This window comes from Peromyscus maniculatus, chromosome 3 (genome assembly GCF_049852395.1).
Source record: "Peromyscus maniculatus bairdii isolate BWxNUB_F1_BW_parent chromosome 3, HU_Pman_BW_mat_3.1, whole genome shotgun sequence".
Taxonomy (NCBI): domain Eukaryota; kingdom Metazoa; phylum Chordata; class Mammalia; order Rodentia; family Cricetidae; genus Peromyscus; species Peromyscus maniculatus.
In genome coordinates this window covers 49,857,854-49,872,530 of record NC_134854.1, presented here as the reverse complement: position 1 = coordinate 49,872,530, position 14,677 = coordinate 49,857,854, and the positions used below count along the sequence as shown (strand labels likewise).

The 14,677-nt window shown below is 39.7% G+C and overlaps 2 pseudogenes and 1 gene segment (V, D, J or C); all 3 read left to right on the top strand.

Moving 5' to 3' along the window:
* The first annotated feature begins 2,792 nt into the window (after positions 1–2,792).
* On the top strand, positions 2,793–3,378 carry LOC143272210 (T cell receptor beta variable 16 pseudogene; annotated as a pseudogene). The gene is made up of 2 exons (XR_013049640.1): positions 2,793–2,940; positions 3,053–3,378. The product of XR_013049640.1 is annotated as a T cell receptor beta variable 16 pseudogene (transcript).
* Positions 3,379–11,180: 7,802 nt separating this feature from the next.
* On the top strand, positions 11,181–11,739 carry LOC143272209 (putative non-functional T cell receptor beta variable 23-1 pseudogene; annotated as a pseudogene). Its single transcript, XR_013049639.1, has 2 exons — positions 11,181–11,261; positions 11,384–11,739. The product of XR_013049639.1 is annotated as a putative non-functional T cell receptor beta variable 23-1 pseudogene (transcript).
* A 1,425-nt stretch (positions 11,740–13,164) lies between these two features.
* Positions 13,165–13,749, top strand: LOC143272208 (putative non-functional T cell receptor beta variable 23-1). The segment is given in 2 exon segments: positions 13,165–13,258; positions 13,382–13,749. Coding segments are annotated over 2 exon segments (462 nt in total).
* The last annotated feature ends 928 nt before the right edge of the window (positions 13,750–14,677 follow it).

Sequence of the window (14,677 nt, the reverse complement as noted above, 5' to 3'; positions counted from 1 at the left end):
CCTCTGAACACTAGGGGGCGATGTGGGATTTTCTGTAAAGTACCTGTGGAATTTTAAGAGCAGGCACAAAGCGCATTTGGAATTATTTGTCAGATTACTGGGATGCTCTTGGTGAGAGCAATTAAAAGACTGAGTTGAGATATCCAAGCAACTATTTGAATAAAAAAATTATCGAGATTTAATAGTAGATTTTGTCATCCCCAGAGCATCTTCCATAGATGGGGAACCTGAAATCAATTGTTCTCGTCATCTGTGATCGGAAATAAGCAAGTGATCAGCACCAATTGTCTCGTTGATTAAACACTGCACTGACTTTGCAGTTAGTGGAGCACTAAGACAGGTGGCAATGAGAAAGAGGGAGAAGAAAAGCAACTACTGGGAGATGAAGTTTAGAGAGACCGCGAAAATCCCCCTAGAAGCATTGTACTGCTAGTTGCTAAATTCAGTAGGTTTCCTGGGTAGAACAGACATAAAGGGTCAGTTTTCTTTACACATACAACATCGTACTACACAATGACAAAAAGTTTAAAAGGAAAATTTCTTAAATATATGCAAAGAGAGACACCTCAGGGATATACAGTAATTAATGAAAAGAGAGGCTGGAGGGGTGTATGGTAAAATTTGGAGGAGAAAAGAGTGTGAGGAAGTGATGCAACTATAGTATAATCTCAAAAACAAAAGAAATCTTTAAACAAACAGGAACAAAATATAAAATTTAAAACATCCAGGCACAATACATAAGAACATAAGTGCCTGGGTGGTGGTGGCACACGCCTTTAATCCCAGCACTTGGGAGGCAGAGCCAGGCGGATCTCTGTGAGTTCAAGGCCAGCCTGGGCTACCAAGTGAGTTCCAGGAAAAGGCGCAAAGCTACACAGAGAAAACCTGTCTCGAAAAAAAAAAAAAAAAAAAAAAGATAAGCAAGATTTTAATACAGGAAGTTATTTCGATTACAGAGGAATATATTTCAAAAGTCTGAAACAAGTGAAAATCGACATTATGGTCAGAAATAAATGAGCCCAATACTGAGGATACCCACTCTCATCAATACCAGTTAAGTATTCAGAACAACACTAAGTGCAAAATTAGTGGAACTTTTCTCTAAAATTTTGGAAAGTCTGAAATTTAGGTAGGAAAGGGAAGAGCATGGGAGGTAAGATAATATTGGAGAATTATAAGCAGTGTAATTTGCCCTACAGTTGTCAAATTGTTTTGCAACATATGACAATGAAGGAAACATAGATGACAAATGGAAATAATAGTAGAATACCAAAATAGGCATTTCTAGAGGAATTTAATGTATGAGAGAAATGTCACTGCAGATCTTGAAGGGGTGGTGTACCATACAATGAATTATTCTAAAATGAGTGTTTTGCCCTACAAGATATGATGAATTTAAATCTTTCTTCATGGGAATAAAACAAAATAAATTACAAACTTACTAAGTGCTTAAATGCAAACTCAGAATGATAAGTGCCTTGGTAGATAATCTATTAGATATTCATGAGGTTGGTTTTGGAGAATTTCTTATAAATAATACAAGCACTTAACTCAAAATGTTAAGTGCCTTGGCAGACAATGTAGTAGATGTTCACAAGGTTGATTTTGGAGAATTTCTTATAAACAATACAAGCATGTGTATACTTCAAAGAATAGTGATTCTACTAAACTAAGAAATATAACAAAAATCATTGTAAAGAGAACATAAGTACAAATCATAAATAGGAAGAGAAGCAAGATAGTCAGCCAAGAAAGAATTAGTACCCTGTAGATATAAGCAACTTATGGGTAAATAATAGCTAATCAGCCAAAAACTAATGTGCGTAAAGGACCATTTCTGGGACATACAGGTAGTCTGTGAACATAAAAAACATACAATCTCCTTGTCAGATATGACAATAAATTAAAATTATATTGTACCATGAGCCACAATTTTAGCTTAATAGACAAAATTAAGAACAACTGAGCATCAGCTATAGCCCTGAATGTGACTCATTGAAAACACTCATAAACTATTGGTAGACTTATTTGGCTTAATCATTTTAGAAAGGATTTTGCCATATTGTGTAAAGTTGATGTGGCTGTTTGTATATGCCCAAGGCCAGAGAAAATCCTGCCATATGTACAGTTCTGGACATGTGTACAAGACATGTAGAATATTGTTTGTAGCAGCACAAAACCTACTGTGATAAAAGTATCAAGTGGATAATGAGTTCCAGAAAATGAGTATAATGGGGTACTAAGTATGAATGGGAATGAATTTTCTACAGTTGTGTAAATCAAAATAAAATATATAAATATATAGAAAATATAAATAGGATAGCTTCTCTTAGATACATTTAAATGACATACAAGATTGCCTGGCATAATTCAATATTCACACACATATATGTATATACTATCATATATATATATATATATATATATATATATATATATATATATTATACATATACTCTATAACGTAAGCAAATAAATGACAGGCATAAATTTCAGTGGTTCAACTCTCTGGACATTAATGGAGTGTGGTGAAATCTAAGAACAGTACAGACTCAAAACTTCTCAGCTGTAATCTGTTTCTTCAGCTCTCTGGTTAAGGCAAGGCTGTTTGTCTTATTAGTGCTCTAACTGCATTGCATATTTTTCTAAAGAATTTTGTAAATTTTACTGAAAAAGCAAATTAGTAAGGCACAGAAGAAAAACAAAAGCAGGCTGGAACTCATATCATCTAAGACAGCTTCAGCGTCCCCTCCCACATCCTGTACAACGTTTCTGTCGTCCGTATTCAACTGAGCAGTCCATTGGGAGTGGTTACGACATGAGAACACTGCCTAAGGTAATGAGGAAGCCTGCAGAGAAGGCAGACGATCAAGGCTCTCTATGGGTCGAGCATGCACTTCAAACTTCTCTATTGTCTGGCCCTTTTATTCTGGACCACAAGTAAGTCCCTGTTTTGAGCGGGTCGTATTCCAGTTTCAGCAGGTTCTCTTACAACTGCGAAAACAGACTTCCTTCTGGACTTACCTTCAGTTTTTATTTCCTTCCTTCACAGGCTCCGCGGACACTGAGGTCATCCAGAATCCTAGATATCTGGTCAAAGGAAAAGAACAGAAAGCCAAAATGGATTGCATCCCCATAAAAGGACATAGTTACGTTTACTGGTACTATAAGAAGCTGGGAGAAGAACTCAAGTTTTTGGTTTACTTCCAGAATGCAGACATCATTGATAAAACAGATATGATCGATAAACATATTTCAGCCAGATGCCCCACAGGCTCACCATGCACCATCGAGATCCAGTCGAGTGAGCCCACAGATTCGGCTGTGTACTTCTGTGCTAGCAGTCAATACACAGTGCTGGCTGCTGGCTTTTCTTAGAACACAAACTCGTTATGGACCCTGATCAGGAAATAAGTGCTACACTAGCTTGTTGAGAGCTAACAGATACACGATGTGAAAGAGTAAGAGCCAGAAGGAAAATTTGTAAATAATGCATCTAGGTGAGCTAAATAAACAAACACACAATAGACAAACAAATAGCAAAAAGGGATGATGGGGACAGAAGTACAGGGAAGGGCAAGGAGAGGGTAAAGAGATCCAGTTTCCAGAATGTGCTGAGTATTAGGCAAGATTAGCCATGGTTCATTCATTGGTTTTATTTCCTCTTCCCACCTCTGATTGATGACTTTCCACCAGACATAATTATACCTCTGTTCTTTCTTCTGATGAGGCTGCATGCTGCAGAATAAGAGAGGAACATGTCAGCTTGACTTTTACATGGACCCTGATGATTTGGTCCAGACCCACAGGGTTATGTAACTTCTTCTCAAAGTTGTTCCTTTCCCATAGAAACTTGCCTGAGAATTTCAGCAGCTCCTGTCCTCTGTAATCCTAAATCACAGTAGTTTGTTTGTTTGTTTGTTTTTTTCGAGACAGGGTTTCTCTATGTAGTTTTGGTGCCTGTCCTGGATCTCGCTCTGTAGACCAGGCTGGCCTCAAACTCACAGAGATCCACCTGCCTCTGCCTCCCTCGTGCTAGGATTAATTTGCATATATATTACACACATTACAGGGATTTGAAAGTCAATTTTTTTTTAATATTGCATTACACAGGGTAAACATCATTTGCCTTCACCACTGTTTTGAAATCAGGGCAGTTTTCAGATTGATCAGCTTATATTTTATGCACTTGATTTGAAGTTATCTATACATTAATGCATGATAAAATTTTTAAGTAATATTTTGATAACTGCACTTGAAAAGAGTTGGTTTCATTTGTAATATTATGAATTTCACTTTATACCTTTAGATGTGATCCTCAAAAGGGGTCCTTGGGGTTTGCCAGACTGGCAAAAATGAAGAGGCCCTTTTAAGGCCTGAGGCCCTCACCTCTGTGGTGTGGTCGAAAGACTAAAGCCTGGACTTAGATCTTGTAATGCGACCCTTCTTTAAGGAGTGTTCCTCGCTCCCATTCCTTCTCTCCTTTTCTCCCCAGCCCCACTTTCTACCCCTTTCCTTGTAATCACGGTGTCTCTGATGTCCCCTTCTTGCTCTTGCCCAGCAGGTGTCACCAACAACTACAAAGAAGCCATTGCGTTCCAACCCAAAGATTTTTTTTTTTTATGAAAGCATTATACCTTGTATTACAGATGACCTTGGATGACAAATTAACATTTGTTCAGCAGATTAGCTGCATTTGTTAAGCAATAATTAGCATTCTTTCCGTTTACCTCATACTCTTGAGAAGAACCTATTTTATACAATAAATGTACACCTGTACAAATTCTAATTTAAATTCACTGCTGGGAAATATTTTAATTAGTAGGTAAAACCCCATGTCAATAAATGTTTGATTCCTCTCAACATGGTATTAAGTTCTTAATGCATTTTTTATTAGAATACCAGATCCTAAAATTAATAATCACAAACATAAATATGGTGTTTGTTATGGGCTAAGAACTATTCTAAATTCTGTATATTGTTCTGAGATAGATACTCATTATTGCATATCGCAGAAGAGAACATTAAATCAGAGAGAGGTCAAGTAATTTTACAAAGGATGCTTAGCTGATACATGGCAGAGCTGGGATCTGGGCCTCCCCTCTCCCCCAATGCTAGGCTCTAATCTATTGAGGGGAGCTAGGGCCTTCTGCGGTTGCTAAGTTTCCAGAATTGGTCTCACTACATTTACCACATTAATTGCTTATGGCAAACACAGTCAATGGATAAAATGGCCTTTAAAAAGAAAAAACCAGAACAGAACATATGAGATGCCTCTTACATGTGGGTTTCTTCATTTCAGCAGTATTAGTGGTAACAAGAGGAATCAAGCCTGAAAGGTGCATGTGTTCACCTTCCCAGCTCTAACCACAGCCACCAAATGTGACATTTAGGATGTGACCTTGGCCAGGAAATAAGGAGTAACAACTTGTCCATTTGCTCTTTTGCATTTGGAAGGAATATACTCAGCTTCCATGAAGGACTCATTTCTCTATCATGAAGTTGACCCACACCAACCAAATGGCTTTGTACCTCTGTGACGGTAGTACTCCACAGTAGCATAGGGCAATCCCCTTCATGCACCCAATTCTCTAGTCCTTCTCTCCTAACATATCCTCATTTATTTTATTTCTTCTACTAGCTATTATTCCCTACTCTCTCTGCTTAATTCTCATTAAATGCTCATAAGAACAGTTCCACAAGATTGACTTTTGTTCTTGAGATTTTCCTCTGTCATGCTACTTTTTCAAACACTGAGGGTTAGCAGAATAGTAAACATATTTCTCCACAGAGCTAATAATCTAGTAAGTACATAATTATAATGAAATTTAACAGGACTGAGTGTAATACAGTAGTAAATAAGACTCTAATTGGACTTGCTTGGGAGGTCAGGGCACATGCCCATTTTTTTCTAGTTAGATAAGAAGAAGCTAAAAGGAGGCCATGTTTGAACTTTGCCAGATTAACCTGGTCTTGAGCAGACTATGAAAGAGAAAAGGAATAACTTCCACAAAAGCCTATTAAAGAAAGCAACACTTGAGGAGCAATTATCAAAGAGGAAGCTGTCGTGTTATGTCCATTAGGATAAGTCTAAGAAAGTAAGCTGAATATGGATTTTTTTTTAAATTGAGTTTCTGGCTCTGTGAATATGAGTGTGATTTCTCTGTAGGCTTTCCTCAAAAGAGACGGGCTATCAACACAATCATTTTGAATTTTCTCTCTGTGCCATTGGTTATGTGCAAAGACCAAAATTTTAAAATGAAACAGGATTTGTCACCTTTAGTAATTCTCATTTGGGATATAAGGTTCTCAATGGTTTATGGGACATTAGGTGAAAACATTAGTAGGCTGTTAAGTATTTCAATGTGAAATGAAGATGCAGTGTAGCTGGAACACGGTTTAGATTCTACAGAAGTCAGTGTTTAAAGGACCACAGTCTGGGTCCAGAAACTCCACCAAAACTATAAATATAGACAGCAGAGAAAAAAGTCCTTGATTAGACAAACCATAGTTTTATGGTAATTTAGGATAATTGAAGTAATCCAAGGGCTGAGAGTAATCATACTGTAGAATACAAGTGCAAAGGAAGATGAACTAATGTTTGATATTTTAAGAAAGTGAGAAGAAACATAAAGGGCCCCGAATTCATCAAAGATATGTCTTCAGAGAAGGAGGAAGTGTATGAAATCTTGTATGTTAGTTTATACTGATGAGTAAGACCTTTTAGTTGATATTTCTTTAAGCTATATTCAGAAAGACATGAGCTATAGATCACACACACAGACACTCACACACATGCACATGCATACACACACTCACATACATGCTCACACACTGTAAAGCTCAATGGGTGAACATGAATCAGCTTCCATGTAAAGAGGGTGTGATTAGATACACGACACCTTTCCTAACTAACCACTTCATGAGACTCAGGTATACATATTTCAGATATTTCAAAGTTGAACATGATCAAATCAAAGTAGATTAAAAATTTACATGATCTCAGGAAAAAAATGGATCAAAAAGTACTGGATTGAAAGCAGGGGCTGTCTCTGACTCTGTTGCCTGCTTTTGGGGATCTTTCCTCCTGCTAGGTTGCCTTGTCCAGCCTTAATATGAGAGGAGATGCCTAGTCTTATTGCAACTTGATACGCCATGGCTGGCTGATACACATGGGAAGCCTGCCCTTTTCTGAAGAGAAAGGAGGAGAAGTAAATTGGGGGCGGGGGAAGAGGGGAGGTTGGCGGTATGGACTGGGAGGAGAAGAGGGAAGGAGAGAAAACTGTGATCAGCCTGGGAAAAATTAATATTAGTTAATTAAGAAAGGATTTTTTTTTTTACATTGAAAAACAGATAAGGCATTGTTTTCGTTCATTTAAAAAGATTTTAAAATGACACTTCCTGGATAACCAGGGACTTGAGTCTGGACAGCCCAGAGATCTACAATAGAAAAACAAAGTAATAAAAGTTTTCCTAATGAAAATCTGCTATACTCATAGATGGTGCCTAGCCTAATCATCATCAAAGAGGCTTCCTCCAGGAGCTGATGAGAGCAGATGCAGGGACCCACAGTCAAACATTAGACATAGAGAGAGCTCAAATTGGAGATCTTTATTGGATCCCTCCCCTCGGAGCTCAGAGAACCCCATGGAAGAAGAGGAGAAAGAATTATAAGAGCCAGAAGGGTTGAGGACACTCGGAGAACATGGTCCCCGGAATCAACTAAGTGGGGCTCATAGGAGTTCACAAAGACAGAAGCTGCAATCATAGATCCATCTGAATATATGTTGTGGCTGTTTAGTTTTGTTTTTTTATATATAATGAGTTGTTCATATTAGTAAAAAAATAAATTTATTCACTGTGTTAAAATTTTCCTTCTATACTGTGAAATGTGTCAGCAACATGTGTCTGTAAGATGACAACTATGAATCTGAAAAGGGATGATGTCACAAGAAGGTCACTGGAAACATCTGAGCCTCCTTCTGCTAGTCAATGCAACCATGAACACAAGGCTTCTCTGCTGTATGGCCCTTTGTCTCCTGGGAGCAGGTGACTCCTGGGTTGGGGATTCCTGACAGTAGCTCCAAGCCTTGCTCCTTGTCAAGATTCCTTTTGGGCCACTTGGGCTTTTTCATACTTTCTGTTTTCTTATCTTTTAGGATCTTTGGATGGACAAGTTATCCAGACTCCACAACATCTGTTCAAAGGGAAAGGACAGAAAGCAAAGATGAGCTGTAGCCCTGAAAGTGGACATACTTTTGTTTATTGGTACCAACAGAAGCAGAACAAAGAGTTAAAGTTTTTGATTTCTTTTCAACGCCAAGAAGTTCGTGAAAAAACAGATTTGGTCAAGGAGCGATTCTTAGCAGAGTGTCCTTCAAACTTACCCTGCAACCTGGAAATCCAGTCCTCTGAGGCAGGGGACTCAGCACTGTACCTCTGTGCCAGCAGTCTGTCCACAGCACTGAAATGTGCATTCTTCTTAGTGCACAAACCCTCCATGGAGCCAACTAAGGAAGCAGGTGCTGCTCTGGGTGGGAAGGAAGTGACAGAAATGAACTGGAGCCAGTGTCAATCACAGCGAGGCTAGAAGGTGTCTAACAGAAGAGTGACAGCCTGACAGTTCTGAAAGACAGTGGGGCCAGAACTGGGGAGAATGACCTTCATACAATGTGCTTCTCCTCTTTTCTCAGCTTTATCAGTTTCTGTTGGTGTTCACTACCTGTCTCTTTTCATGTGGTATTCATGGTGAAAATAAGGTGGTCACCAAAGATCTCAAATTCACTTTGAGCCTTCCACCATGCTGAAAAAGATCAGCCTGGCTCTTTAGGAGCATGGACATAAAGATATATATCCAGAAATGTGATTATTGAGAAATGAAGTATATATTTTATATACTTTCAGAATACGAGAGGACACTTGAGACTCACTGTTGGCTCCACTCTTAATGTAGAAGCTCAAAGCCTTTCTCCCAAAACTCATCTCTGCCTATAACGTTTCCCACTGGCCTAGGATGACCAGTCAAGCAGTGCCAAGCAGAGATTTCAAAATCTCTTTCTCTCTCTCAAGACATTATCAGTTTTATCACAAAGTTGAAGAGGATGAATTCGGAAACATGGAGTCAGTGCTTCAATAGAATAGGGTGGAAGAAAGAAGAGAGGAAGGTGCTGTGGTAGTTAGGGCCTGGGATCCAAGCAAGCAAGAAACAGGAGGAATCCAAGTGTGAGGCCAGTTATAGACTAATATAAGTTGAATTGCTTTGGTGGGACATGAAACAGTACTGTAACGAGTGTTGGTGTCCACAGTAGTCACTTCACAGCAAGGTTGCAGAAGAAGCCTGCAACACCGAATCATTTAGTGGCTTCATGTGACCCTTTTTCTCATCCTTTGTCTGCCTCTTGCTTTTCTCCCTCAGCCTGCTTTCCTTCTCATTAATCCAATTTTCATAGGACGAATAAAACAGTCACCAAAGATGACAAATTGTATTGGCCTCTTTCTACCAGGCTAATCAAACATGAACATAGTGCTTTGTTAGCTTAGGTTTAAAAATCTCAAGACCAAATGGATTTGGGTTTGTGAAGATCAATGCACGATTGTGTCACAGAAAGCCCATTGTAGACACATACATATCTATTTTAACCCCACAAAAAGGTTATTTTATTAATGGTACAAATATGATTCCCCTCCTCCCTAAGCTGAAAATGAGCGAGACACCCCATGTTTCTATGTACATATCCTACCTGTTTCTTCTCAAAGGTGCACAATACTCCCTCCATGTCATCTTTTCCAGGAAATAAACCAGTTTTCCTCTAGCTCACTGACAGTGTTGAAACCTCTGAGCTGAAGATGTCATGAACTGTTATAATCTCCCAATAGCACTGTAGAGTCAGAAACATGAGGTTTGAGTCAGGGACTATTGCATATGTGGCTTGTTCTATATATCTTGAAAGTTACTCTCTACCTCTGGTCCCACATAGCAGAGCACAGTATTTCTCCCAGTCCTCGTCTCTGCTCCTAACACAACCCAGTGACTAGGGGAAGCTAGTCTAACATGACATTAAGTTTATTAGATTGCACAGCTTTTGACTTTATCAGATTAATTTTATGATAAAGATGCAGACAGTGATTTAAAAATGAATAAACAAAATCAATAACACTACAAAAAAGTAAAAGGGGAAAGATAGAAGTGTACTAATGTATACAGAAGAGGAAGCTCACTGTTGTGGTGGCTCAGGCCTATAATTGATGGACTACATAGCTGATTTTGACAGAGAGAGAGAGACAGAGAGACAGAGAACTAAAATACTATATTATAAAGAATATTATTAATGAATTAATTGTTTAAATATATCTAACAGTAGCATATTTTTAATTTGATATTCTGTTTATTTTATAACTTCTTAAAATACAGATGTACTGTTATAACAGCAAAATCTATGTAATTCTTTTTTTAATTTAATTTAATTTTATTTTACAATATAATTTAGTTCTATATATCAGCCATGGATTCCCTTGTTCTCCCCCATCTTGCCCCCCTCCCCTTTCCCCCAGCCCACTTCCCATTCCCACCTCCTCCAGGGCAAAGTCTCCTCCGAGGATTGGGATCAACCTGGTAGACTCAGTCCAGGCAGGTCCAGTCCTCTCCTCCCAGGCTGAGCCATGTGTCCCTGTATAAGTCCCAGGTTTCAAACAGCCAACTCATGCACTGAGCACAGGACCCGGTCCCACTGCCTGGATGCCTCCCAAACAGATCAAGCCAATCAACTGTCTCACCTATTCAGAGGGCCTGATCCAGTTGGGCACCCCTCAGCCATTGGTTCATAGTTCATGTGTTTCCATGTGTTTGGCTATTTGTCCCTGTGCTTTATCCAACCTTGGTTTCAACAATTCTCGCTCATATAAATCCTCCTCTTTCTCGCTAATTGGACTCCCGGAGCTCTACCCGGGGCCTAGCCGTGGATCTCTGTATCCAGTTCCCTCAGTCATTGGATGGGGTTTCTAGCACAACAATTAGGGTGTTTGGCCATCCTATCACCAGTGAAACTTTAACAAACTGTATTTACTGATTAAAGAAAGGCTCTTTTGGTAGCATAAACTGCTTTGGTGGTAACACAAAGCAGTAACATAAGGACTGTCTACCAAAGGATGATGTCACAGGAAGTTTAGTGATGAAGCATGAAAACACCACATTCTCTGCTGCTCCAGTGTGGCCATGGGTGCATGGCTCATCTGCTCCGTAGCACTTTGCCTCCTTCGGGCAGGTGAGACCTAAGCTCATAAGATGAACTCTTGTTTACAGTTCACCAGCAACAGACCTGAATAATTTTCCTTGTGAGGATTGCTGCTAGCCTATTTTCATATGTTCTGTTTTATTTTCTTCTAGGCTTTTTTGATGCTGCAGTTACTCAGACTCCAAGACATCTGATCAAAATGAAACGACAGAGAGCAAAGATGACATGTATCCCTGAAAAGGGGCACACTGCTGTTTACTGGTACCAACAGAGGCAGAACAAAGAGTTACAGTTCCTGATTTACTTTCAGAACCAACAGCCTCTTGATCAAATAGACATGGTCAAGGAGCGGTTCTCAGCTGAATGTCACTCAAACTCATCCTGCAACCTGGAAATCAAAACTTCGGACGTGGGAGACTCTGCACTGTACTTCTGTGCCAGCAGTCAGTCCACAGTGCTGAAATGTTCACTTCCCTCAGTTCACAAACTCACCATGAAGCGAACTTAAGAAGCAGGTGATGCTCTGGGTTGGAAGGAAGGAAGACAAATTAACCGAAGCCTGTGAACAGACTTCATACAGGATCAAGAGAGTTCAGAAGAGAGAGTTCACAAACAGCATGTTCACACCAAGTCAGGGATGGCTGCCCTTCAAGTTGCATTTCTCTCCTCATTTTGTCTGCTCTGTTCTTCTGACCCTGCACAGTTCATTCCTGTGGTCTTCATGGGCAGAATCAGGTGATTACCAAGATCATAAAGTTGGTTGGCATCATTTTGCCACACTGATAAGTCTAGTTACTCCTGAGCCTATATTAAAATCATAAGAGGAAATGGGTTTGTAATGATTTAGTCATGTTTTTTTTTTCCTGGTGAACATTCGGCTCTACCCACACATGGAGTATCTTCAGATCATATAATACAATGTTGCTGCTTGGATTTCCCCGAGCTTAACTTGAATAAAATACTTCAGGTTTCTGTGTGCTTGTGTAGTCTGCCCCTTCTAAATGAAAGAAAATATTCAAAATCTACTTCTTTTCCAGAAAAGAAATAAACTACCCCCACACAGCTCCCTTCCAGCATTGAAACCCTTATACATAACACATTATAACTTCATAGTACTACATGTCCTGGCATTTGAGTTCTGGAACCACAGGGATATCCATGACTGATGTATGTTCTAGTTCCCCAGGGAAGCACACAACCCTTCTCCCGTCCTCATCTTTCCCACTGGTGTTATCCAGTGACCAGATCAAGCCACTTTTAGCACTGATAGTGGCTTTACTGTATTCCACAACCCCTCTTGCTCTAGCCAAGACAGCACCAGTTTTATGATAATGGTGCAGACGGACACTTAAGAACAAATAAATAATGTCAATAATTTAATAGGAAACAGTAATGGGAGAGATTTTGGTGCATTAAGATATACAGAGGTGTACCTGTATATATACAGAAAGCTACCACGGTGATTCAAGCCTGTAATCACAATAATCGGGTGGTTGAGAGAGAGAATCACTAATGTATTAAGAAAATAGAAGGGAGACCTGGGAAGAAAAAGAGGTTCATTAGGAATGAAGTGGCAGGAATATAATCAAAGTAATGTGTACACACATGCATATACGTACATAACGGTTATGTATGTAAGGAGTTGTCAAAGAATAAAACACAAACACATAGTGTAAGCATTATCTAGCAGTAGTATATTTTAATCCTGATATTCCTGTAATTTGATGACTTCATTGAATGGGAATGTAGTGTTAATAAATGGGAGTTTATGTTAATAAAATACACATAAACTGTTTTTGCATGATTAGTCAATGGGTTATATTTATCAAGGTGAGGAAAAGCTTTTCTTCTGATACTAAGAACTTCCTCAGTGGTAGCATGAAGCAATAACAGCATTGAGTCTACAGACAATCACGTCACAGGAAGGTTGCAGATGGACCGTGAAGACAGTGCACCCTCTTCCTCCCCTAGTGTGGCCATGGGTGCAAAGCTGCTCTTCTGTGTAGCAGTTTGTCTCCTTGAGGCTGGTGAGTACTAAATTAAAAAAAAAAAAAAAGCCCTGTCCTCACACTCCAAACTACAGACCTGAACCTCTTTTCTCATCAGAGTTCCTCCCGGCTGTTCTCATTTTCTATCTCCTCCTCTTCCAGGATCTTTTGATGCCAAAGTAACTCAGACTCCAGGATATCTGATCAAGGAGAAAGGACAGAAAGCAAATATGAGCTGCACCCCTGAAAAAGGACATACTGCCTTTTACTGGTATCAACAGAACGAAAAAAGAGAGCTTAAATTTTTGATTAACTTTCGAAATGAAGAAATTATTGATCAAACAGACATGGTCAAGAAGCGGTTCTTAGCTGAGTGCCGCTCAAACTCACGCTGCAGCCTGGAAATCCAGTCCTCAGAGGCAGGAGACTCAGCACTATACCTCTGTGCCAGCAGTGAATACACAGCGCTAAAATGTGCGTTCCCCTCAGTGCACAAACCCCCTTGTGGACAGACCTCAGGAAGTGTGTGAAGCCAGACTCTAGAAGAAAGTAACAGAAATTTACCAGCTCTGGTACCAAATGCAGCAGATTTCACACAAGGCTAGAGGGTGTTTAGAGGCACAGGAGCAACAGCCTGACATCTGTGAAACAGACCTCTAGCACAGGTCTGAGAGAGCTGCTCTTCATACCACATCATTCTCCTGTTTTTCCTGCCTCATGTTTGTCTGTACCACCTGCCACCACTCTCCTTTCACACGGTGCTCATGGCTAGAATAAGATATTCACTGAAGATCACAACTTCCCTTGGCATCCTATTATACCTTTGATGTTGCTTAGAATCACTTTTTATTTTTGAATATGTATTTGAGGTTTAGCCTTTTAGAAAGAAAAAAAAGTTAAGTGTGTGTGTGTGTGTGTGTGTGTGTGTGTGTGTATGTGTGTGTGTGTGTGTACAAATGCACACACGTGCACATTTGAGTGCAGATGCCCATGGAGTCCAGAAGAGGGGGTCATATCTCCTAGAGCTTGAGTTACAGACAGTTCTGAGCCTCCTGATGTGAGTGCGGGGCTCTAAATTCATGTCCTCTCCTGAAGCCAGATGCCCTTAACCGCTGATCATCTCTTGATCCTCCTAATTTTGTGTTTATATTTCAAGAGAAAGAAACAAGTTTTGATGGTGTAGTCATTGTCGTCTTGAGAAGAACCCAGCTCTAGCACATCTGTTTGTGCTGGAAGTCATGCAGATGTTAGCTTATTATGGATGCAGTCCTGGCACTCCATCTCTCTTGTAAGTCTAAAGTGAGCAAAGCTCTGCTTCTGTGAGTTGTACAGTCTCTCTCTTCTAATGACCCATAGCATCCTGTGACCTGTTCTGGAAAAGAAAACACATTTCCTCCAGTTTTCTGCCAGCATTGAAAATACTCATGTGGAGCAATTCATGCAGGTACCATGTGCCTT